The sequence below is a fragment of the Citrus sinensis genome, chromosome 2 (assembly GCF_022201045.2).
Source record: "Citrus sinensis cultivar Valencia sweet orange chromosome 2, DVS_A1.0, whole genome shotgun sequence".
Lineage (NCBI taxonomy): Eukaryota > Viridiplantae > Streptophyta > Magnoliopsida > Sapindales > Rutaceae > Citrus > Citrus sinensis.
Window position 1 is genome coordinate 14,529,550 of NC_068557.1, and position 26,906 is coordinate 14,556,455.

General features: G+C 31.4%; 2 protein-coding genes across 2 annotated transcripts; one reads left to right on the forward strand and one right to left on the reverse strand.

The window, feature by feature from the left end:
* The first annotated feature begins 8,195 nt into the window (after nucleotides 1–8,195).
* Nucleotides 8,196–10,801, forward strand: LOC102618203 (expansin-B3). The gene is made up of 4 exons (XM_006491580.3): nucleotides 8,196–8,769; nucleotides 9,087–9,393; nucleotides 9,500–9,629; nucleotides 10,270–10,801. The coding sequence occupies exons 1-4, from the start codon at nucleotides 8,598–8,600 to the stop codon at nucleotides 10,465–10,467; spliced, it is 807 nt and encodes a 268-aa protein (XP_006491643.1). The 5' UTR covers nucleotides 8,196–8,597; the 3' UTR covers nucleotides 10,468–10,801.
* Nucleotides 10,802–12,037: 1,236 nt separating this feature from the next.
* On the reverse strand, nucleotides 12,038–14,020 carry LOC102626665 (clathrin light chain 2). The gene is made up of 4 exons (XM_052434919.1): nucleotides 13,707–14,020; nucleotides 13,221–13,240; nucleotides 12,887–13,065; nucleotides 12,038–12,797 (listed from the first exon to the last, which is right to left on the reverse strand). Exons 1-4 carry the CDS (start codon nucleotides 14,018–14,020, stop codon nucleotides 12,228–12,230), a joined length of 1,083 nt encoding a protein of 360 aa, XP_052290879.1. The 3' UTR covers nucleotides 12,038–12,227.
* Nucleotides 14,021–26,906: the final 12,886 nt, after the last annotated feature.

A 26,906-nucleotide genomic window follows, 5' to 3' on the forward strand; every position in this document is an offset into this window, starting at 1 on the left:
ACATGCAAGAAGCTAGAGCTTAAGTTTCATAGTCTCCAACAGCAGCACAGCCTCCAGTAGAGCTTGATTCTAAAGAGCATGTGATGGATACTAATCAGCCTCTAGCTCTATAGAATCATTTAACCCCAAGCTCTAGAGAATCATTTAGCCCTTGAAGGCCTTGTGCAGTAGTTGTTGGCCGAGGTTCGATCACTCTTCGAATAGCAGCAGCAGTAGCTTCAAACTCGTTCTACTTTTTAGCTTCAGCAGCAGCATATTCTTTATTAGCAACATGACCTCTTTGATCAATAATAACAACTTCTAAATGGCCAAAAATGTATTCTCTTTGCTTTTCACATTCCACCTCCTAGCTCTCCACACTAACGGCCACAGTAGTTTATAGTTTATTTATCTCTTTATGTATTTTGCACAAACATGTTTACATTTATGTCACTTTTTTATCTTGGACGATAGTTTGTGTGATGATGATTTGATTTTTCAATGATAGTTTCTGTTTACATGGTTATTTTTGTGATAACTTAAGTGTTAATCCTTGGTTTTATAGCTCATTTATGTGATTTGGTGATTTTGTGTTGATTTGATGGATTGGGTGTAAACTTGCTAATAATGATTTTTAAGGAGATGCTTGTTGATAGGGGTAGGTTTTGCTGAAATTTCTACTTGGATGGCAGGGTTAACATATGATTTCTCACTATTTATTTTTCATTTTTTACATTTTTATGATGAAAGGGGAGCTGACTTACAGGAGGAGCATATCTTGCAAACAAAATCTTGTAATTAATTTCTAATACATGAAGGTTTTTCGTCATTAAAAAAGGGGGAGAATGTTAACATTAATATTTCCATAATGTTGATTTTGATGATAACGAACTATATTAAGAATGTTGGAGTCTTTAAAAATAACGACAAATTGATTGTATAAGGATAACATATAGTTTTATTCTGCAAGATAACGGTGAACTGTTTATTGAAAAAGGGTTAACCGACAAATTCTAGAGAGAAATTTAACTAAGAACTGTGAACCATTTAGCACAAACGGGTAACTAATAATTTCTTGCAAATTTCTAAAATTAAATGGCAAACTGACAACTCCAAACGGTAAGCCGATTTCGAGAAGATTAGTTACTAGAATTTAATGATAAACCAATAACTCCGAACGGTGAACTGACTATTTAAATTTCAGCATAACAATAACTTGGACAAGGTCAAAATGGTGATCTGACGGCAATTAACAACAATTCAATTATGCCCAGAAAGTCAATGATAGTTAGTTTTCTTCTCCAACTATAAAAAGGCTCAATCAAATTCAAATAAAAACGGATTCTATAATCATCGAGCTTGATATTGTGCATTCAACCCTTCTTGTGTTTAAAACATATTAGATCACACTTTGAGCTTTCATTTGAAAACACATACATTGTGTAAAAGAAACTTTTGTATATTCTTTACTTCAACATCAAATTAAGTGTTTGAGAATGTGGGAAACACTTGGATTAAGAGGTTTGGGATAACCTCTTGTTGTAAAGGTTGATTGACACCTTGGAAATCAATTGTAAAGATTTTCGAGCCTTAGGGTGCAAGGCCTTGCTAGTGGAATCTTTAAGCCCCGTGAGCTTGGAGACGTGGACGTAAGCAGAGTTTGCCGAAATAGGAAAAAATCTCATGTTTGATTCTCTTTCACTTCTCTCTTTACAATTTCATTGTTAATATTTATTTATTTGTTATTTGCTTAATTTCATTAGATATTCTATTTGAATTTGAATTTAATTACTTTATAATTTTTTAAAACCCAATTAACCCCTCCTCTTGGGTTGTTTAGGTAATATTTCAATTTCATCATCAAGTATGTCCATAGATAGTGAATATATGGGTTAGGTAGAGCATCTCGAGCTTAAACTTGCCTATAATGTGATCTATAATCATTCAGATTTATTTGCAAAACCTCATACACTCTTGAAAGAAATTAATCAAACGAACAATCTTTTTGAACCAGAAAATATATATTTTTACCATTCATGTACTGATAACGATCTCCTATCAAATGCTTATATGACCCATCAAAGCACAATTGAATAATAACTAACTCCATTCACCTTGAATAATTAAGAAAAGATGAAAAAATTTATTATTTAGTGAAAAAAATCTGTCAAAATGTGCAACAGGCACCTATGACACATTAGGTTCTGTGGCAAGCACCTGTCACCCAAGAAAATGTGTGAGAGACTTATGTGGAATAGTTACTTGTCGCACATTTTCTAAGTTCGTCTCTTAACTTGTTTTTATGGGTGGGCGTTGGGATTGTGTTAACTTGATTTGAACCAAAATTTCAGGTTTGGTTCGTTCGGGTTAACCCTTAGAACTCGAACGGGTTGAAATTTAAAATTCGGTTAGTTTTTCTTTTGGTTCGATTCAACCCGAAATGAATTAAAAATCCGATGGGGTTTGCCTAAAAGTATATATAAAAGGCAAAATAAAATTTCAATCCCTAATTATCTTTCATGTTCCCTTATTGCAAAACACAAACACACTAATTTTTTCACAGGGGAGAAAGAATGGGGAAGGCGTTAGCGATTCAACCAGAGCACATCTTAGAGGGTAGAGCGGATACATTCCCCACCCACTTCCCTATCTCCGATAAAGTACAAAGCCCGGAAGGCAGCTAAAGAAAGATAACAGTTATACGCATGCTATTCTTTATGACTAGGAGCAACCGTTAACTCTAAGCAACAAACAACCACGACGTGTGCAGATCACTGTCGCCTATTTTTAGGTGCGCTGATGCTGTCTTAATCATTGGTCAATCAAAACTGCAATTGTCGTCTCTATCACCTTAGCTCTTTAGTCGATTTGCTTTTTTATTTCACTTGCCGTCATCTCCGTCAATGCATCTGTCTTCGTTCGCCATCTTAGTCGCGCAAGGTAAGATTATTGTATGTAATTTGAGACTTCGGGTGCTATATTGATGGTTGTTTACTGTAATTTGCGTGATAGCTAGCCAATTTAAATATTGTAATTTGGGTGTTGTTAAGAAATGGGTTAGTTTGGAAGGTGTTCGCCATCATCATAGCAATTGTTATGATTTTCTCTTATTTATTTACCTTTCTAATTTCTTCTTCCATTAACAAGGAGCAAGATTTACAATTGATCTTAGCTAGAATTTGATTCATTGGAAAGTGGATATGGAATTTTAAGTTGTAACCCAAATTGTAATCCAAACCAAAATGAAGACTTGAATTTTCAATCTGATCCAAAACTTGGATTCAAATCAAACCCAATTGAATTTAATTTGGTTTGATTCGGTTTGGGTTTGAGTTTCGAACTCAGTTGGGTTGAATTCTCCAACCTAGATGGGTTGAAACCCAAATCGAAGTCCGAGCAACCTGAACCGAAATCTACACCCCTACTTGTTTTTACTTGAAACACTCACATAAATTTCAAATAATCAAAATAAAATAACACACATTGTGTAAAAACAAATACTAAATTGAAATTCTTGCTTTTCCTATGGATGATTTTATCTGTATAACTATATTTGTTTCATAAATTTGGTGAGCAAAGGATGGTGAGTTTTGGTGATATTTTGTTGAGAGTGTGAATTGTGTTGCCTGTTGTTGGTAAGTTTGATGGTATTTAGGTCTAAAATATAGATACTTGGCTAGATGTAATAAGAAAAGTTAGAATGACTACTTTTGAAAATTACCAAAATTTTTAGGTTATTTTGCAAATTTTCCAATAACACTCAAACAAACAAAAACAATTTCACTTTCTTATATACTCATTGAAATCTACTTTCTTCACTAATTAAGGTTGCTTTTCTCTCTTTTTGGGTCATTTTGAGGTCTTAATTTTAGCTTTTTTTTCTTTTCTTTTTTTTTTAAATTATATGGGTGCAAAGCTTTTAGTGGGCGCAGCAATGATAATAGTGGAGACTAATCTAAATCATCTTCCAACTATTAAATTTTAGAAACAAAGAAATTAGAAATTTGCATGTTATTAGGAAAAATGAGTCATATGACACCCGAGCATGTGATGAAGCTTCTATCAATCATAGCACTACAATTGAAGTATTGAATGATATTATCTTCTATTTAATGGGTTATCCTGTCTACGTGTTGACTAGATAAGGCGCAAAAATAAGACAATGTTTGCCTTCTTGGGCCACTTTAGACCAATATTTCATCACTTTTAGCCTGCATTTACCTTGTTGGGTTTCCACGCTTCATTTAATTTTTCTTACTTCTGTTTTTTTTAAAATGTAATTTATCATTTTTTATAATAAAGATATGTTACAACATGAATTTCCCTCTACATCTGAATTTTTGGACTTGGGAAATCGAACCCTGAATTCACATCCTTTATTAGGATGTGACTTGTGAGTTCTCAGCAACTAAGTTCAGCGGCAAGCATAATTTACTTTAGACATTATAAATGCAACGATTGCTACCGCAAAGCTATTGAAGAACGTTTTGGACCACAAATTTGAACATTTTAAATAGAATTAGTCGTACATTTTTATTTTATTTTAAATGGGAATTAGTACATTTTGGGTTATTGTATCGTGTGTACTCCAAGAAAAAAAATCCTAAATAATGTCAATTTTACCTATAACTTTCTTATAGTTAAATGAGTAGGCGTAATAGGATATCAAAATCCCAATTAACTTGGCCCTTTGGCAAAAACAGCGACAAGAATATCAAATCGTTAATAAAAAATGGATGACGGTTACAAGTTTTATTAAAATTTGCATACTCTTTTCCTTTTTACAATGCTTTTTTAAAACTTTTTCCTTATTATTACTATACTTAACGAATTTTTTCTTATAAAATTTTCTACTATTTTCTATAGATGGTTACTAATAATGCCTATATTGTTTCTTATGCTTCTTATGCTTATTACAGCTAGAATAACTTGGATAACTACATCTTAAGGTTGGTACTTCTGACATGTCTGTACACATTTTTCTAAATTATAATTTTATTTAATGCCTATGTTTTTCTTGATCACAATATTATCAAATTCTTCCTTTAACATATTCAATTACTTATAATAATGTAGCATAATAATTAATTCATTCAGTTCTTTTAGCTTTAAACCAATTAATTAGCTCATTATGAATCTTTCTCTTATTTGTCTAGGTAATTTGTCTACAAATTTTAGTAATAAATCTTCATTAAAAGGTCTTCCTATATCACTCCAATATTTATAAAAATAATTAGCATATTCATCAAAATATTTTAAATCACAAATTTTTAAATATTCTAAATTTCTAATGGCTTTAATTTGTTTAATTACATCATCTTTTTCGTCTACTCCTAATACTAATTTACTCATGAAGTTTATAAAATTAATTGTTGTAATGTTTTTATTAAAATTATCTAATTCTTCTATCCCATTTTTCTTATCCAATCTCTTCATCCTAAGTATATTTATTTTTCTCTAGTTCCTAAAGTACTTTATAAATATATTAGTTTATAATTTGGATCTACTATTACTATTGAGGCTTCCATTGAATGTCTAAGTAGATTTCTTTTCCATTAATTAAATATTTGTTTCCACTTATCTGGTCTATATTCTTCTAATTTTAGTATTAATATGTCTTTTTTTTTTAACTCTAAAAACTCTTTCTGCTTTTGTGTATTTTTACTTACTATCTGGGACTCCTCTTTTATTTAAATAATTTTCTATGTTTGATAGTTCAATTATTGGTTTACTACTTTCTCCAATTTCTCTCTTCATGTCTTTTTCTTCGACTAAATTTTCAATTCCTTGTTCTAAATAATAAGTTTCATCAATTTCTAATTTTTTAAAGTCCAAATTTTTATAAGTTTTTATCTACATCATTATTTGTCAATTCATTATTATTACATAACTCTTCAAATAATTCTTCATCTAAATATTTTTTAGGATTATTAAATATTAATTCTATAATTTTATCTCTATTATTAAGTAAAGTGTTTTGTTTATCTATATTTAAATTTTCTATTATAGCCATATAGATTTCTATTTCTTCTTCATTTTCTTCTAATTTTGGATTACTTCTTTTTTTTATAACTACTAAACCTCTTTGTAACTTGATTATGTCTACCGCAATATGTATAACTAGTTTTTGGCACTTCTAACATATTATCTTATTCAAATTTAGCTAATGTACATTCTAGTCCATTTAATTCACTTGCTTTTAATTTCTTAGGTACTATCATTCCCACATATTGACTTTCAAAACATTCGACAATATTTTTACTTTCAAATACAAAATTTTTATGATATTTATTATATATTTTTCCAGAAAAATATTTTAATTTTGAGGTTTTATATTTTGTATTCATTTTATATTCTTTGGTTTGTACACTTATTTTAATGTTTCTACACAATTCATTTATATCTATAACTATATTAGATATACAGCCTACTACTGCTACTTTATTTTTAAATTTATTTTTACATTGGCTATTTGTGCTTGTTTATGGTCATAAAATCTACTATCATATATATGTGTTTGTATGTGTGCGCGCACTTTTATGTCTAATCCTTTTCTTGCTTGGCTAAGAATTCCTATAACTCTTATTTCTATATGTATGTCTATATAATTTAGTTCTCTAAGATAATCTCTACCTATTGGACTAATTAAGGTTAATTCTTCTTGTGCGGACAACCTTACCTAATTCCTCGACTTGGAGAAACATGAACTCAAACTTCACCATTAATTAGGAAGGATAACTTCGAGGTTGTCACACAACTCATAATAAGTTGAATCCATTTTGAAGAAAAACCCAGCTGCACCATTACTTGTTCCAGACATCCCCACTCCATTCGATCGTATACCTTACTAACATCAAGTTTCAATGCTACCAAACCATTCTTCCCCTTTTTACATGATCGTAATTTATGCAAGCATTCATAACCCACTATGACATTATCAGTAATAAGACGGTTGGGGATGAAAGCACTTTGATTGCGAGAGATAACATCATCTAACAGCCCCTTCAGCTGATTAGCTAAAACTTTAGCGATAAGTTTATCCTATTATTTAACTTTACATCTATTACAAAAGAATCTATCTATATTCATTTCTCTATATCCTAGTTCAAATTTTTATTACAGATTATACAATTTTTATCAAAAACTAATGTATAAGTTTCAAAACATTGATTTCAAAATTTGATTTTGAACCTAATGCTGAGCTATTGCTAGTTTTTGATTTACTACTATATTCACTATGTTCACTAAAAATACATATACTATCATTATTTGATATTTCATCATTTTAAATATTTCATCTGCATTTAAGATTTTTTCCTCTAGATTATAATTTTCTATTTCTAATTGGTTAAATTTTTTATTTTTTGGACAATGTAGTTTAGATTGAAGTTCTTCCCTAAGGTTCACCATAGAGTGACAATGCAAACGGTAAAAGTTTAATTTATAAATCAAACAAAATAATGTCTCAATAAATTTCAAATGTAATGATATTTGGATGACATAGTATTTGAATGGTCTTACTTAGTATTGAGGTGATGTAGATTTTATGCCACAGTTGTTATAAATAAAAGTGGATAATGTATAATAAATATAAATATAAATAATATTTTTAATAAAAATAATAAAAATATTATATATTTTTAATTAAATATGAGATAAAATTAATTTAACTTAAATGTTTATCAAATACTCTAATACAATCTAATACAGTTTTTAAGCAAATGCTTTCAATCATAATATCAATATGAGACAAGAATATAAAAAACAATCTTCTATGACCGCTGTACAGTTCCTTATACATCATTACGTCCACCTAAATCTGCCGGTGATGCAGAATGGCCTCTATACAATTCCAAAAGGGTTTATTTTAAAGGAGAAATTTTAAATTTTCCTTTAATCAGTCAAGACATTAAAATTTAAGTTTTTGCTCCTTGGAAAAACAAGTGAGACAATTCGTTGACTGAAAATTGACATGAAATCTAGTTAAATAAACCAAAACCAAAATAAGTCAGCGAAATTGGCTAGACATGTTCACACTTTTGCAGCCATGTCTAATCAGTTTCGAAGAAATAATTATTTAAGGCATCTTTTCTTAACCGAAACGGCTCCGTTTCCGATCAACAAATCTAATCCGTTGTTCTGTCACCGTCTAACGACTCTTTTCCCACTTCCTCACATGGCTAAAGAAGCAAACGATCTTAACGGTCCCTTTCCGAAATGCCCGAACTACCCCTACATCCCTTAATTTCTCTCGCCAGTTTGATACCAATACTAAAACGTACGACCACGCGGATTTAACGCCTTAACCGTCGGTGGGCCACAACCACAATGGCATACTCCGTAAGAAAGGACAAACCCGAAGCCTGACATAGTCACCCCGCACCCCAAAACAAAAAAAAGAAAAGGAAAGGAAAGAAAGCACTACCACGAAACGTTTTTTTTTCTTGTCGCGGCCGTTGTTGCTATTTATGGAACCTGACATGGAGCCTTCACACTATTGCTTCTGTCTTCACTAATAAATGCAAAGAAGCTGTCGGCAAAGCTTTCTCTTGCTTTCTTCGTTGTTTTTCCCCGGGGAAGTGAGGCCGGCTGTTTAATTTTACAGTCAGACATACACAATGCAGTGCCAGCCGGAGTACAGCGTCAGCCAAGTCTTGACCTTTTGTCTTCTGTTGGCGTTCAAGTGTTCAGTTGTTGCTCCAACGCAGCTAAATCACCAACTGTCGGAACCACATTGGCTTCCAGCTACCGCCACTTGGTACGGCAGCCCCGACGGCGACGGCAGCGACGGTAGGGCCCACACTACGTACCCTTTTGTTCATTACTAGTAACTCTAGGCTCTAACTACTATTCTTGAGTCAAGATCTGTTTTAAGCTATAGCTAATTTAAGTTCAGTTGTGGGCGCGAACGGGGTCATAATATATGACACCAATTTTGAGGGACGCATAACATATTCATTATCAATTTGAGGGATCAAAAAATAAAAATTTACATAAATTCCGTTTTAGTTGTTTGCTGATTTGTGATTTGACACAGAACCCGACTGTGTCAACTCAGTTAATTGACAAGCATTTTGTGTAATTTGGGTAGTTATCATAATGTGCAGGAGGGGCTTGTGGGTACGGTTCATTAGTGGACGTGAAGCCACTTAGGGCGCGAGTGGGTGCAGTGAGCCCGGTGCTGTTCAAGAACGGAGGGGGATGTGGAGCATGCTACAAAGTTAGGTGCCTTGACAAGAGCATTTGCTCAAGGCGGGCCGTCACAATCATTGTAACGGACGAGTGCCCCGGTGGCTACTGCTCCAACGGTCGCACCCACTTTGACCTCAGTGGTGCAGCCTTTGGTCGCATGGCCATTGCTGGTGAGAGTGGCCAGCTCCGTAACCGAGGCGAGCTCCCAGTCATCTATAGACGGTATTCTCTTTGACTTTAAATGCCTCTCCTCTCTTTTGTCACCTTAGGCTCGTTTATTTGTTCGTTAATTTTTATAATTATTAAATTTTTTTGGCTAATCTTTTAGGGCCCCATGTAAATATCCTGGGAAGAATATTGCGTTCCATGTGAATGAAGGTTCAACAGATTATTGGCTTTCCCTTTTGGTGGAATTTGAAGATGGAGATGGTGATGTTGGCTCAATGCACATAAGGGAGGTAAATTTTGTTTATCTTTTAAATTTTTACTTTTTGGGCTAAAGAAAAGCATTTTCCCCCATGTCGTTTAAGACAGTAAAGTGTAAAGACGTATATGCTTGCCACTTTCTCATTTCCCAAGAAGGAACTGTATAAAAAGGACAGCAAACTCCACTAGTGGTATGTTGCTGTGACAGGGCGTAAGTTAAGATTTAAAAAAAATGCTTAGAAAACTTTCAGCAACGTTAAATATGCAGCAAATGAAATTAAGTTGGTAGCGCATCCAAAAATTAAAAAAAAAAAAGTATGGTCGAATTTTTTTTGGTAGATTAAATATTTAAACCCATTAATTAAGAAGACAGCTCCTAACATTGCGGACATCACTCTTCTTAATCATGTGCCACTGACCAACAATTTGAAGAAGACATTGCCCCTGCATATTCTTCACAAAAGAATTATTGTTTAATGGTAATATTTTTTATGGTTACGCTGCTTGTAATGGTGCCAATGTGCAATGTGCCCAAAAGCACTTTTGCTCTGTCTATGCTTCTGTTCAATTGCATGGTAAAATTAGTTAAAGAGTGCTTTTATATAACTAGATGTGCTTTCTTTTTCTTTAAAAGGAACACTTACGCTAATTTTTATATATATTGTTTGGCAGGCAAGTTCAAGTGAGTGGCTGCAGATGAATCATGTATGGGGTGCAAATTGGTGTATTATTGGGGGACCGTTAAAAGGACCATTCTCAGTGAAACTAACAACATTATCAACAGGAAGAACCCTCTCGGCCAGGGCTGTCATTCCAAGCAATTGGTCACCAAAAGCAACTTACACTTCTCGCCTCAACTTCTCTCCCTAAAATAATATCTTGGTGGTGAAGAAGCACAAACAACTTTTCTTGATAGCACTGAAAATAATTTATGTCAAAAAGACGTAAGCTTTGCAGCACAGTTTTTGACTGTTGGGTTTTTCCATAATTTCATTTTAAAAGAAAAGTAGAAATTGGACAGCATGGTAGCATCCAATGCTCTTTCTTTTTCATAATTTGCCCCCTTTTAGTGTGTGATCTTTGCGTAGATGTAGCCATCTCCTAAGGAGAGAGAGCTATAAAATTAGTGTTACGTTGCTTTTCTGTTGGATGTATGTTTGTGGGTCCGGTGATTTTTAATGAATTTGGACCACTGAATCTTGAATGAGCTTGTGTTATGTTTGGAGACAAGAAGCTGAGTTTCTCTTTGTGGAGCCTTGTGAACTTTAATTCTTTCTTCAGTTGAAGCATTATTATAGCCCACTATTATTTGTCTTCTGTTGGTATAGTCAAACAATTATGATCAATTTACTTGTGATATGTTGGAGTAGGAACATTTTGGCCTTTTTTACCTTCTCTTATGTTTAAATGTCCCTTGAAACAAGCATTAATGTTACTGCACTTCTCCTAAACAAAATGGGGTGCAAATCCCACTACAAATGAACAATTGTCAAGAAAGATACCTCTGAAAACTCTATGCCCAATATAGCTAAAAAATTATAAGAGATTTATTTATTTTGAAAAAATTCTACAAGGAATCCTTTTGAGCTATTGATGCAAAAAACTCATTACAATAGTTATGACTATTGTTGTTAGGCCTCCATGACTGGTGGAATTTTGCCTCTTCCCTGAGCTTATCTTGTGGATAACATAACATTATCTTTACAACTATTTCTCACATGTGAAGTGATACCAAATCGGCAAGCACCCACAAATACCAAGCAGCAAAACTGGTGCGGTGAGTAATGGGTGGTGACAAGAAAATTGTGACCACCACACGTGGTAGGAATCCCCGTTGAATCCTCGCTGATTGGGACTGAACTTCACATTTCTTGTGCCCACTCTCAATCTATTTTGGATATAATGTGATTCCTTCACTATCCGAATACTCTCTCTGTGATTTGAAGTGATACCAAATCTGTAATGCACTTTGTCTACAGAATTTTGCCAAAGCAAGCAACTAGAGTAGAATCAAAGTGAGTTTCACGTGAACAGATATAAACTCTTACACACGATTTGATTAATCAATCTTTTGATTCCCCAGTACATTTAATTTTGTGATTCTCTAAAATGTTTATCTTACTTCTCTTTAACTTTTGTCTTTCCATTACATTTTAGCGGAGGATCATTAACAAACTAGAATGCAGCCATGAGCTAGAATTTCAATATCCAGAACTGTGAGTTCCATTCTTATAAGAATTTTTAACCACTCTCTGCCCACATGGAATCTTGGTGCATTCTTTACGCGCAATTAGATCAATTGCCCATGACATTTACTCATTTTCAAGTAAATGACACATTTTTTTCCCTTAGAAATACAAAGTTAACTATGAAGGATTCAAAGAAACCAAATTTTCTTTCGCATTTTTCTTGACCTTGATCAAACTGATCACAGCTCAAAAAAGGATGTGCGTACAGAACAAATTATGCATAATATGCAAACTTCTACAAAATTTAGCCGCATAAACATCAAAACTAGTGGAAAGAATTAAATAGATTTTCCCATGTTGCAGATCCCAAAGCATCTGCAGATAGCTGCACTTATTAACGTTAGAAAAGCATTCATTCAAATAATGAAATATTGAGTGTCATCATGCAGTGGCTGGTGGATCTGGTTTGGCATCTCCCCCACCCTCAGACGCTGCAGGAGTCTCCACCTTGGGTGGGTTTGGAACATGAGTGTTTTCTGCTGCAGCTGCACCTTTAGCAGGTGCTGGGGGAGTGTTTTCTGCTGCAGCTGTATCTTTAGCAGGCGTTGATGGTGAGCGTTCTGTGGCAGCTGCATCTTTAGCAGCTGTAGTAGGAGTATTACCCGCTGCAGATGGTGTACTAGTTTTCCTATTCTTCTCATCTTTCTCTTCTTTTGCATCCTTTCCATCCTTTGCATCCTTGCCACGTTTGGCAGGTGGGGGTGGAGGAGGCATCATGTGAGATGGTGGATTATTTTTGAGCTTCATATACATTTGCCTCATTCTAGAAAGATCAGTTGGTTTCCCAGGTTTCGGACCCTGAATGACCACGATTGAGGGCTTCTTATCATGATCTTTCCACCCTTTCTTCTTCTCGATATTAGCAACCTCACGAGGAATGAGCTCCGCTATAGCTTTCCAGTAATGTTTGTCAACTTCTTTGTGGAACTTTTCTTTGTTGGCCATGTAAAGCTACACAAAAACACAAAAGCAACAATGCCTCAAAAGGGTGGGTGAGACTTGAACATAGAGCATGGAAAAACATTTATTAAACATTCTACCTTCTCTCTTTCTCTGTTTTGTGCCTTGTTAGTTTCAACATTGAGCTTTCTTTTCTCATAAAAAGCACGTTTGTATTCTTCAGCTTCGTCGATGATCTGATTCCGCATCTCCTTCTCTCTTTTCTCCTTTTCCTCAAGATGCACTGCATTTTGACTGCAACATTGGAAATTGAAGGTTTCTCAAAAGTAAAAAAAGGCTAAACTGTTACACCGAGAAGAAAAGTGAATTTTTGAAGCCGTTTTTCAAAATTAAGCACATAAGTTACACAAATTGTTAACTTTCATTCCTTAATTGGATATTAATAATGTACCAGATCAATGTAGCCTAACAAACCATCTAAACTGAATAAGTTTCTGAAAGATATATGAAGACACACCAACAAAATGAGAAAACCTCTACTTAGCTTCCAACCAAATGAGATCCAAAAGTTCATTTATGCACAACATTGATCATCCAGTCCTTATTGAGGGAAAAAGATTCATTCTCTATTTCCACTCAGAATCGATGTCCAAACTCCGAAAACAATCAGGCTGGTCCAGTATCATTTTCCACTGTAATTATTAAAATATATAGAATGGAAATCACGCTCCTTACAGTAATTAATTATGAGTTAATAATTAACAGTACTAACTATTAAATACATGTCAAATGCTACATTAGGATACAATTTTTCTATCCAACTCTTTATGCGGAGTTAATTACTAAATAGTACGTGGTAGTGAATGATTAGTGACGCATCCATATTTGTATTGATCGTTTTTCTCTCTCCAAAACTGATTAGTGAGACGTGAAAAGAAACGAAGAAAGAAACAAACAAACCGGCGCCATTCTCGGAAAGCGAAATCTTCTTCCGGCATCATCTCAGAGGGGGGAGGCAAAATAGGGTCATTGGAAACGAAGATATTGTCATGACCAGCGTCATTGTAACTGTCATGTACACCATTATCGACATCGGGGTCAAACGGGGAGGCGAAGTCAGAGGAAAGCGGGGGAGAAGGAGAAGAAGGGAATGGAGAGTCGTAGGTTTGAGGAGAAGGGAGAATGTCATCAACTGTGTCGTTGTTGTTGAAGTCCATGGGAGTGTGGATTTGGTGGTCTTGTCCTTCGTTGCTCAGCGTGTCGAATGAATCCATGTTTTTTTTTTTTTTTGTCTGAGTTCGTGCGTTTCCTCTGTTTTTGTTTGTAATCTGTTATTTAAGAATTGAGAAAAGAAAGAAAGATCGTTTTGTTCGGATCGAGGATAAATTAAAGCTGGATAAAAAATGTCACTTGTATTTATCCCCGATCAAGCAACACAAATTTTAGTAAATAGACTAAACAATCAACGACTACAGTGCAATTGTGGTACTGTGTCATAAATACATTTAGTCATTGGATGCACTTAAATTAGTAGGGTCTATTGGCATCTAACGACTAAATGCAACTGCGGCACGGTACCACAATTGCACCACATGTTTTTCCTAAACTAAAATGAGTAATTGATTGATTGCGGGGAAAAAACTAAAAAGTCTGAAGGCCACGTATTATGTACACGCATAGCCTTAAAAATTTTGGCTCTAATTTTAGTTTGTTATAAATAAAACAAGAAAAGGATAAATATAACTTTAAAATTTAGGAATATGATCACAAAAAATTTTAAATTTTTAGTACAGAATACTAAGGCCTCCTTTTATTTATAATATCCTTTAATTTTATAAATTCAAAAAAATTGACCCTAAAACTTTATAATAAATAAAAATATGACATTAAAATAAATATAATAATATATACATTTTAAAATAATTTAAAATATTTTTATATTTTAAAATCTATTCGACATATATTATTACATTAAAGTAACTTTTAAAAATAAATAGAAACATAATATTAAAATAAATAAATTTAAATTATTTTGAATATTTATTTAAGAAATTATTTTAATATTATTAATAGGGATATATTTTGTTAATTGTAAAATGTAACTCAAAGATTCATTTAAAATCTTTATAATAAATACAAATATATTATTAAAATAAATATAATAATTTAAAATTTTAATATTATTTTAAATGTTAAAAATAATTTAATGTCATTAGTTTACTGGATAGATTATATTATTTGTATTGAATTTGTATTAATTTAAAAACTTTAAAGACAACTTTTTTAATCATTAAATTCAAAGGATATTATAGTAAAAAATGAATTTCCGTGTCCCTTTTTGAAAATTTGGGGTTTTTGTGAACATTTTCCAAAATCTTTGAGGGTGTAAGTGTCTTTTTCCCTAAATAAAAATAAATTCAATAAATAAGTTATACATTTTTTGGATCTATTTTAAATAACTCGACTTCATATAATAATGAAAAATATATGCTATGCTACATTAAAAGTCTAAGATTGAATACAAAAGTTTTCTATAATTGTTTGAGACAATAATTCTTTAAACTTTTAAGATAACTTTACATTTTTTTTCAATACTACATGAATTTATGAATTAATATTTTGAAACTACGTTTATATCTTTTTATCAATATCTATACATTGAATTTGATAAACTACATTTATCAATGCAATGCGTGTTTACCTTTGTACTACTTGCACTAAAAATAACGAAGTCAAAATAATCATTTTTATAACTATAACTTTAGTAAGTTATAATCTCCTCATACTAATAAATTAATTTGGTTATAAAATTATGCCTATAGAAAGATTTTACTATAATAAAAATAATATAATATTAAACCACTAATGTCTAATTTTAATCTTAGTAAAAATAATTCTAACAATAATAATAAAAAATTGGGGGAGTCGAATGTCGAATACCCACTCTTCAATTGTTCTAAAATAGAAAATGGAATATATGCTTTAATCTAAATGATTTTTTTTTAAACTGAATTGAGGAAAAATATTTAGGGAAAAAGATATGTATTTTTGTAATGAAGAATTATATTTAAACCAGGAAATAACTAAAGATAACTAATTAATGATTAAGTGAAAAAAAAATATACTTTGAAATTTTTGAGTGAATAAGATTGTGGAACTTTCTAGTCAAGAAGGATAGAAATTATTGTCTTTATAAAGATACAATAACAATAATATTAAACCCCTACAATTTCTAGTTTTAATCTGAAAAATAAGGGAAAAACATATAATCCTAAATTTTGGGGAGATAATTATACAGACCCCAAAAAATAAGAGACAAGAAAATATCCTATTGACCATAATACCCTTAACTCTATTAACTCAAAAAAATTGACTCAAATGTGATAATAAATAGAAATATAAAAAAAATTAATGTAACAGTATATACATTTTAAAATTATTTAAATATTTAAAAAATATTTTAATACTTTACAATCTTATATAAAATTATTTTAAACTAGATCTTAAAATGGAAAATCCCTTTGAATTATTCTAAAATGGAAAATTAGAGGTATATTTTAATCCAAATGATTTTTTAAACTAAATTAAGGAAAAAATTTAGAAGAAAAAAGATATGTATTTTTTTAATAAATAGTTCTCATTAAATCAAGAAACAACTTAAGGATAACAAACTAATGAAATATGGTAGATATAAAATTTAGTGGGTAGATAATAGGTTTTAAAAATAAACTTGTTTAAAATAATTATATTTTTGTAAAATACAATTTTCATCAAACTATATGTAACAACGTAAATAAAATATATAAACTTTAAACCATGTGACTAACATTAAAAAGTAATATATAATGCTGCATATAATGAAGAAAATCATTTCAACAGAGAGAATATAAACATGATTCTAAAACTGTCACTAAACGAGTACTTAGGCAAATAATCTAATCATACCTTGGACGTTATACATGCGGTGCAGTGACATACTGAAAGTAGTTTGTCATCTTCGGAGCTATAACAAGTAGACAAATGACATGCCATTCATATTTCTCACTATATCTGATCATATTGCATGCATAAAATAGACCCTAAAGGACAAAAACATCTAACCACACGAAACAAGGCCCTATATGTGCTTAGACAGGCCCTAAAGGATCTCTATCTCAATTGTATCTATATATTGTGTCTATATAACTGAATATCTATAATTGCATCACTATACTCATTTCTGTATCCAGAAGGGAAGGACACTGTTGAATGATTTTGACAATAAACTATTATACACATTTGCATAAGCATTTTATAAGAACTTCAAATCTAAATATCATTTCACTAAAATACTCTCATGAATTTATAATAAATAAAGAAAACCATTTATTATATCTTAATACATCAATATGCAAATAAAATTTATTTGTAGAAAACTTAAATCAAAGCATCAAACATTACTTTGTAAATAGATTCACTTTTTTATAATTAAAATCATAAGAAAAATATAAAATATAAGTTTAATATATATTTCACTCATAATGGCGACGCTCAGGCTCAGTTATAGTCGACGTTTGCAAGTTGAGTCACATTTATAACTCCACTTAAACCAATAAAATTACATAATTACTTTACAAATATACGAAAATACAACTAATTTTATGCGACATAACTATGCAATAAATGTTTACCATGGAAATTATAACTTCTGGATCCATACTTGTAAGTCAAAAATACTCTCAAAGCCATAAATTACACTTTATGGACAAAACTCGGTACTCCATCTCAATAATTTAATTTACATATCTTATAATACTAATTAATCATCCACATTAGCAACAGCCTCTGCATTTTTAACCATAAACTATCTAAACATAATACATAATAATAGGCTATTTACATATTGAATTGGGAAAATGATGAGCGCTAAGCGTCTCCAGCTTTTCAATGTCTTGTTGGTGCCCTTGTACTCCTAAAATAATTAAGCCATTAAGAAAGTTAGCTTGAGAGCATATTTACTCATTTGTTGGAGACCATAATTATAAATAAAATATGCTAATCTTTGAATTAACTTCATTCTATGAAACACTACTAGAAAAGTGAGAAATGTTGATACTAAACTTCTGATAACTAGCACTAACCATTGGCAAAAAAATGTAATTTTTATTTTAATTTATTTTTTTAATTTCCTAAATCTAAACGATGTTGTTTTAAACTTAATTTAACTTTTTAATCCCTTTTTCTTACAACGTAGCTTTAGTCTAAAATCAGTTTATATAAATTAAATTGTTATAATATTTGGTTCTGCAATTTCCTTTCTCTTCACAAATTTCATATGGTTAGCTAAATCCTATGTAAATCAAACAAAATCCATCTAACAACAAATTAAATCACGAAGAAACTACCCCAAATTTGCAGAAAAACAAAGATTGAAAAACGAAGATTCAAGTTAAAAAAGAAAAACCACAACCAAACAACCTAATATTTGTAAGATGAGTAAAAGCTCGTCTATTCCTTATATCTTGAGGTTGGTACATGTTTAGTTCTTGTATTTTTAAAAATACCTTCAAACAAATCTGTTATTAAACTAATGACACCTTTGTCGTTACTTTTTATTCATTTTGGCTTGTTTTTACAAGATTATCCTCTTACAATAATTTTTTTGGATATTAATTAAAAAATTAATAATTTAAACCTAACAAATAAAATAAAAACAAAAAGAATATATATTAATTTTTGTGGACGCTCACGTATGTCCAAAAAAATTAATATTTTAAAATAAATTAAATTGCTAATTTTTTTGGCATTAATAAAAAAATTAATATATTAACTTCTTAGAGTGTTAAAAAATAAAAATATTTTTTGTTTATTTTTTTGGGTTAAATTTGTAATTTAATTTGTTTATTAATGTCCAAAAAAAGAAATTGTAAGAGAGTAATATTGTAAACGTAAGGCAAAAGGAGCAACAACTAATGGCAAGGGTGTCAATAATTTAACAATAGAAATATTTTGAGGTATTTTTAAAAATACAGGGACTAAATAGGCACTAACCTCAAAATAGAGGGATTAAACGAGCTTTTATCCTTTGTAAGACATTAATAGAAAAACTGTTGTTTTGTGTTTTGTGTGTTTTCATAATGTTGATTTTGTAGTGATAAAACATTAATTTTGTTCTAAATCCAATGCGGCTTGCAAATTTTTTCTTTGATTGATTCAATTTTATAAATTACTATTCTATTGTTATGGCTAAAAAATTTTACAAAGTATGAGAAGGAGTTCAATAAAAGATGTTTGATTGTTGAAGAGGCAGACACATTTTCAACATATATACATGGGAGATTGTCAATTTCTCCCTTACAGTAATCAACATATACCATTTACCCCCTGCTGTTTTTATAATGGCCAAAACCCCCCATGACAATATAAGTTTATAATATTACCCTTATTTTCAACTACTCTTTTATATATATTTATTATAAATTAAATAAATCACATGAATAGAAGCTAAATAAAAATTAAGCATTAAAAATAAGAAATATATGTTTTGTTATGAGCAAAAAAATTAATAATAAAATTTTTTTTGTACTTATTTATTTTGTGAAAATTTTATTATAATAAATATATAAGAAAATTATTATAAAATGATAAAAAAAATTATTATGAGAAAACTTGAATGACAAATAAAAATTTATTGTAAGACAAATAATAAAATATTTTCCCTATACTTTTTACATTTAATTTTAAAATATTACAAAATGTTTATTGTAAGAAAATGTTCAAAAATTAAATAATTACAAGAAAAAAATTTGATTATTAATTTTTTTCTCATATCAAAACATATATTTCTTGTTTTTAATACTTAATTTTTTTATTTAGTTTTTATTCATGTAATTTATTTGATTTAGAATAAATATAAATAAAAGAGTAGTTGAAAATAAGGGTAATATTATAAATTTATGCTGTTAAGGGGGTTTTTGACCATTATAAAAACAGCAGGGGGGTAAATGGTATATGTTGATTACTGTAGGGGGGAAATTGGTAATTCCCCTATATACATTTTCACTTTAGCTATAACTTGGTGACTTGTAATAATGGGTTCCTTGATATCAAATGTCATGTTTTGTCTTCTGTTGCTTTTTTGTGAGTAACGCATATATGGCTACTTAATTTAATTATTTGGTTTATGTTGGGATTGATGTATAATGCCTTTACTATTTGATTTATTTATTTATTTTTAATTTATTATATGTTTATATTTATGAGTCTAGTTCTTGGTATATGAATTTGTTATTAATATGTTTTGTTTTATAATTACACTTACTAAATGCAAAAATTTAAGTAACATTTTAAATTCACAGGCATCGTTAGTTAAATGGATAAATCTTGTAGATGGTATATAAGAGTGTCCAAAGAATATTTTAGGGTTTTAATTATTGGCATCATTGTGTCAATAATATTATAATTTATTTATTTATTTTATTAGTGATTTGTATCCGTTTATTAAAGATTTATCTAATTTTGGAAATTAATTAAGATTAGATTATGTGAAATATTAGAGAATATCTTTTGAGTCATAAAAACAAAAATTAAAGTGCAAGAGAATTGCACATCAAAAGAGTTCCAAATAAAGATTACTATATTGGTAAGTATATCAAGTACTTATAAAATATTAGACTCTTGAGGAAATATATCTTACTATCGAGTATTTATGAATATTGGACTTTAAGAAAGAATATCTTAATACTCCTAGTGTAAACTTCACAAAGATAGGTAAGACCCTACAATCAATGAGGTTCTTTTACTAAGAATTGTTGTAATTTAGATTCAAACAATCATAAAGTAAAGACCTTGACCCTTTATCTATAAAGATAAAAACCAATGATATAAGAAATCTGGGTTGACATCACATTTGAGAAAAAAGAGAAGATTGTGAGTGATAAGTGAAGAAAGAACACTACAAGATGAAATCTTGATAAATTCTAAAAGTTCTTTGAAGAACCAAAGAGAAAAGCTCTCACTATTATTATAAACTCTATTATGAAATTCTCAATAGGATTACATAAGTTTATATAGTTGAATTCTATTAATGGAATAAGATTTTCCTTATTGCTACATATAACCTAGAGTAAAAAAGAAATAAAGATTCTAAATTAAATAAAAGTTCTTGCCTACAGTGAAAAAAGATATAAAAGATCTTGTCTATCCTAAAGTAAAAATGAAATAAAAGATATTGTTGATCCTAAAGCGAAAAAGAAATAAAAGATATTGTTTCCAAAATAAATTAGGAAACAAAATTTAAGTTAAATTTTATAATCTTTTATTTTGTTCATTATAAAAGTCACTCTAAATCAAATTTAGAAGCTTGAATAATATTGATAAAGCATTGATTATCTTGAATACTTAATTTGGGTAGATTAGTGTGTTGGACAAGACATGAATTTGAGATGTATTTAATTAATCCATTTAATGTTTTCTTCATTTTCTTGGTTCTTACCTTTGTCATTGGACTGATGTGGATGCTTAATGGATCCTGTGGAGCTTTAGCAACTTGGTTCTCATCATTCCTCTTCTCTTGAAAAAGATTTGTCCTCAAATCTTCAACTACATTGAAAAGAGATAAATCAGTAACATTAAAGCTTGTACTTGCATTATACTCACCTAGAAAATCTAACTCATAACCATTGTCATTGATCCTTTCAATCACTTGAAATGGTCTACCTCTCCTTGGAAGTTGCTTTTAATGTCTTTGAATAGGAAATCGTTCCTTCCTCATATGCAACCAAACCCAATCTCTTAATTCAAATACAACTTTCTTGCGCCCTTATTAGTATAGTTAGCATATTGTTCAGCTCTTTTCTCAATGTTTTGCCTTTCCTTTTCATAGATGTGTGTAGCAAAGTGAGCTTTCTTCTTTCCATTAAATTAATTCGCTTATTCACAAGTAAAGGGGTTAAATCCAAAGGAGTTAATAGATTAAAACCATACACAATTTAAAAAGTTGAAGAGTTAGTTACTAAATGTATAATTGTTGTATAAATTTTATTGAACTCACAAGTACACAAATCTATTGTAGAATAGATCAACGGTGACGAGTGTCGATCCCACGAGGAGGTGGATTCTAATTGTGTATAGAGTTAATTTTCTAAGTGAGTGGTTGGATTTTTGGTAAAAGTGATTTAGACTATCTTAAAATTTAAATTAGAATGGCAGGAATAAATTAAAGTGAAAACTATTAAAATGAAGCGCTTGGGTCTCTAGATCTGCACTCAACATGCACCATGGAATTAATATTCCTTATTAGTGTCAATTAAATCATGAAGGGGGTTTCCACTCCTTATGAACCTCACTCAAATAAATATGGTGCTAAGTGTTTATCGTGCCAAATAGTAATAACATTGCACTAGGGAGATGGTTATACCAATGCAATATTTAGACAAGATTATTACTACCTGTCGACGAAAAGTCAAAGGGGAAGAAAAAGTAAATTTTCAAATTAAGCCCATGGAACATGTTGAGACTTCACCTTCAACCCAAGCTTGAAAGAAAATTAGCTACTCATAATTGAACTAGGGGTAAAATGAAAAATTATTAAAATATGTAGAATATACAAGATATAGAAGGAATTACAGAAAACAGAGCTCAAAATTGAATTTAGGGGTGCCAAATTAGGGGGGAGCCCTTTATTTATAGATACAACGAGTAAATGAAGGCGATCAGATTAAAACAATTTGGATGCTCAGGATTGCAACACGTGGTAAGTTCTGATTGGATAGAACACATCATCAGGACTATCATTCTGTGTATATGCATGTACAGTACGCACATTTTTCGGTTCACTAACATACTGCCACATCACCGGTCAACGCCACATCAACATTTTAGTCCAATAGGATTGTGACACATCATTGGTCAATGCCACATCATTCTTCCGAATGCTACCACGTCATCGGTCAATGCCACATTATCGTAGCATATATGTGAACAATATCGTTTATCCTTTTATGCTCCTCCTAATGTTTTCGACTGTCCTGAGTTCAAAATTGATGTCCGTTTTGCTATCTGGTCTCTCCTTCATTATGAAATGACCATGATGCCCCCTAAAATCATAAAATACTTAATTATAATAAAGCACACATAATTAAATCATAAGAGACTTAAATACATAAACGTAGGGATGTTAGTGAGACATGGAGTGTAAAATGACGATTTTCTCCGTTACAAATATACACCGTGTAGCACTCAACAATAATACTATTAAATGAAAATTCTACATGTGGCAAATAGTTTTCCCATGTTTTCAAGTGCTTTTGTATTATAGCATGCAACAAAGTAGAAAAAGTCCTATTAACCATTTCAGTTTATTCATCAGTTTGTGGATGACAAGTAATGGAAAACAAAAGTTTAGTTCCTAACATGTTCCACAAATTTTTCTATAAAAAAAATTTAAAAACTTTGCATCCCTACTGTTGTGCACATTTTATTGTACTCGCAAGTACATGAATCTATTGTAGCATAGATTCGTTGTGATGAGTATGGATCCCACAAGGAGGTAGATATAATTATGTGTAGGGTTAATTTTCTAAATGTGTGTATGGGTTGGGTGGAAGTGATTTCTTTATCTTAAGATGTAAAATAAAATGGCAAGAATGAATTAAAGATGAAACTATGCAAATGAGGCGCTTGAGTCTTTGGATTCACACTCGAAATTTCATCATGGACTCAATATTTCCTTTTAGTTCTAATTAATTCATGAGGAGGTATTTCCACTCCTCATAATCCTATCTCTAATAAATATGGTAGCAAGCGCTCTGTGTGCCAAAGGATAATGATCTTTGACAAAGTGTGGTGTTACGAACACGTTGTGCGAGACGAATCCTTTTGTTGAAAAAGTAGTAAGACCATCCACTAAATAGCTTAGATGCACTCTCTTTCGACACTGAGTCAAGAGAACCCACAAAATGCTAGAGGTGAATTTTCTCTCTAATAAATATGGTGCTAAGTGCTCATTAGACAGAGTAAATAAACTCACCAAATTAGGCATATGGATCATGTTGAGGTTTCACCTTCAACTCAAACTTGAAACTAAACTAGCTAGAGTTGGCCAATGGGCCGAATGGCACATGGCACGGCACATGTACGACACGTATCCGTACAGCATGGCACGACACGAGCACATTTTGGTGGGACATGTGGCACGGCACGGGCACGACACGATAAAAAAGCCTGCAATAAGAACGTTTTATTTTTTTAATGAAAATAAAAATAAAATTTTATGATTTTACAAACAACTTGAAATTAAAATTTTTAAATTCATTTAATTCTTAGTTTAAAAAAATACTATAATTGATTTATATTTATAATTTATTAAATAAATAATTGTTAACTTGGACTGCATAGAGTTATAAATCATAGTTCACAATAATAAATGCATATTTATAAAATCATGATATTTATTATTATTATGGTTGTTAAGTAATAAAAAAATTCTAATACTATAAGGTCAAACTTAGTAATTAATATTATATTTTCTTACTATTATTAGTTTATTATTATTAAATATGGACTTGAGTTTTCAATTTTCAATTCTATTAAATTTGAATGAACGCAGAGACCTAAGAAAAATACATGGACTTGAAAAAATTACACTAGCAGCTTAGCATGCGCTCTTAAAAAAAGAAAAGCTTATTGGACTTTTTTTCTTAGGCAAGGCACGGCACGGCACGTGTGGGCACGACACGTATGCTGAGTCGGGCCTAAGTAAAAAAATTTAGGCACGACATGGCACGGCACGAAACACATAGTGGGCACGGCAAGGGCATGAGCATGTATGGGCCTTGCTTTGCCGGCCCGGCCCATTGACCATCTCTAAAACTAGCCGCTTATTAGGGGTGGGCAAAATCGGGTTCGGGTCGGGTTCGGATCAACCCGATCGGATTTCGGGTTAGTCGGGTTGGATAAAAATCGATCCGAATCCCACCCGAACTTAAAACCCGATCCGATCCGATCCGAATTTAATTCGGATCGGGTTAAAAAGTCGGGTGGAATTCGGATCGGATCGGATGCGGGTTAATTCGGATTCAGATTAAATTCGGGTTATTCGGATGAATTCGGGTTAATTCGGGTCGGGTGTAATCGGATCGGATTCGGGTTAATTCGGGTTCGGATTAAATTCGGGTTATTCAGATTAATTCGGGTTATAATTAATTAATTTGCCAATTTAGCAATTGGGAAATCAAACGTAATTTTAATTGAGTTACTCCATAAATTTTTAATGTTTTTAACAGAAGGGTGGTAAATTGATAAAGACGTAAAAGTTTGGTGGTAAAATACACTTTTCAGTAAACCATAGTACTGACATGATATGTCAGAATAACTTTGGTGATAAAATGATAATATCCCATTTTATTAAAATACGTAAAATATACAAGATGGAGAGAGAATTACAGAAAATGGAGCTCAAAAATAGATTTGAGGGTGTCAAATTAAGAGGGAGCCCCCTATTTATAGATATAATGATTAAAATCATGACCATCAAATGAAAACAATTCAGACACTTAGGATTGCACCATGTGGCAAGCTTTGATTGACTGGAACACATTATCAGTTAATGTTGCATCAGCATTTTGGTCAGATAATATGCTACCACATCATCGGTCAATGCCATATTATCAGTTTGGTTCAATAGAATTCTGCTACATTATTGGTCAACACTGAAAGTAGTTTGATTACTGTAGCCATGAAAAAATCTATTAGACTGATTCATGTGGATGGTTGATGTAGGGGTGATATTTTTTTAGGCTAGAGATAATGGTTATACTTTTATTTGATTGCTATTATTAGTCTGATTGAATAAACACGACTGTTTTTTTTTAAAATCATTTTGGGTTTGAATTTTGTCTTTGCTTAATTTCCTAGGGACTAGCAATAAGCTAGTTGGGAGTGTATTAAGTGCTAAAAAGTGTATATTAATAAAGGAAAAAATCACCATTTTATACTACAAGTCTTGCTGACATCCCTACTTTTATGTATTTAAATCCATTATGATTTAATTATGTGTGTTTTATTATAATTAAGTATTTTATGTATTTTAGGGGGCATCATGGCCATTTCATAAGAAACGAGAAACATACAACAATTTTGAAGTTAGGACAGTCGAAAACCCTAGGAGAAGCATAAAAAGGTAAACGACACTACGCATATATACGGCACTGTTCACATATACGATATTGTTTACGGTATTATTCACAATACTATTCACATATACTGACCGATGACGTGGTAACATTCCATTGGATGAATTATGTAGCATTGACTGCTTATGTGGCGCTGACTGATGAGTTGGCGTTGACCGATGATGTGTCACGATCCTATTGGACTAAAATGATTATGTGGAGTTGTTTGGTGACGTGGCAGTATGTTAATGGACCGAAAAACATGCGTACGTTACATGCATTACACAGAATGAATGCCCTAGTGATGTGTTCTATCCAATCAGAACTTGCCACGCTGTACAATCCTGAGTGTCCAAACTATTTTAATCTGACGGCCATGATTTACTCATTATATTTATAAAAAGGCAAGAAGGTTTTATCTCTCTCTCTCATAAGCTTCCATACTCACACTTTCCAAGTTTTATCACAAAAGAACACAGAAAACCAGGGGGTTGAGGTCTTCTTTAACCTCCAGGCACTTCTTTTTAGAGCACTTGCATGCTCTTATCATTTGAGCGTTAGAGTGTGGTTGCCGGCCACAGCCGGCTCCATCTCTAATCTTATTTCCTTGATTTGCAGACTGAGAGACTTTCCTTCAAGATTTCCAACTCTCGTCCAGACCCTGTCGCTACTGCCATCCAAATCTTCCTTTTCTTTAGCTCCTTTGCAAGCCCAAATTAGCTATACACCACGACTTAGTGAGATACCCAAACCCCTCAAAACAAATTCATTGTTTCTGGTGTGATTTTTGTTGAATGTTAGAAAATGTATATTTATAAAGGAGAAAATCATCATTTTACACTTAAAGTCTCACTAACATCCATACTTTTATATATTTAAGTCCTTTGTAATTTAATTATATGTGTTTTATTATAATTATTTATTTGATGTATTTTAGGGGGCATCATGGTCATTTCATGGACATAAATTTTGAACTCAGGATAGTCGAAAACCTTAGGAGGAACATAAA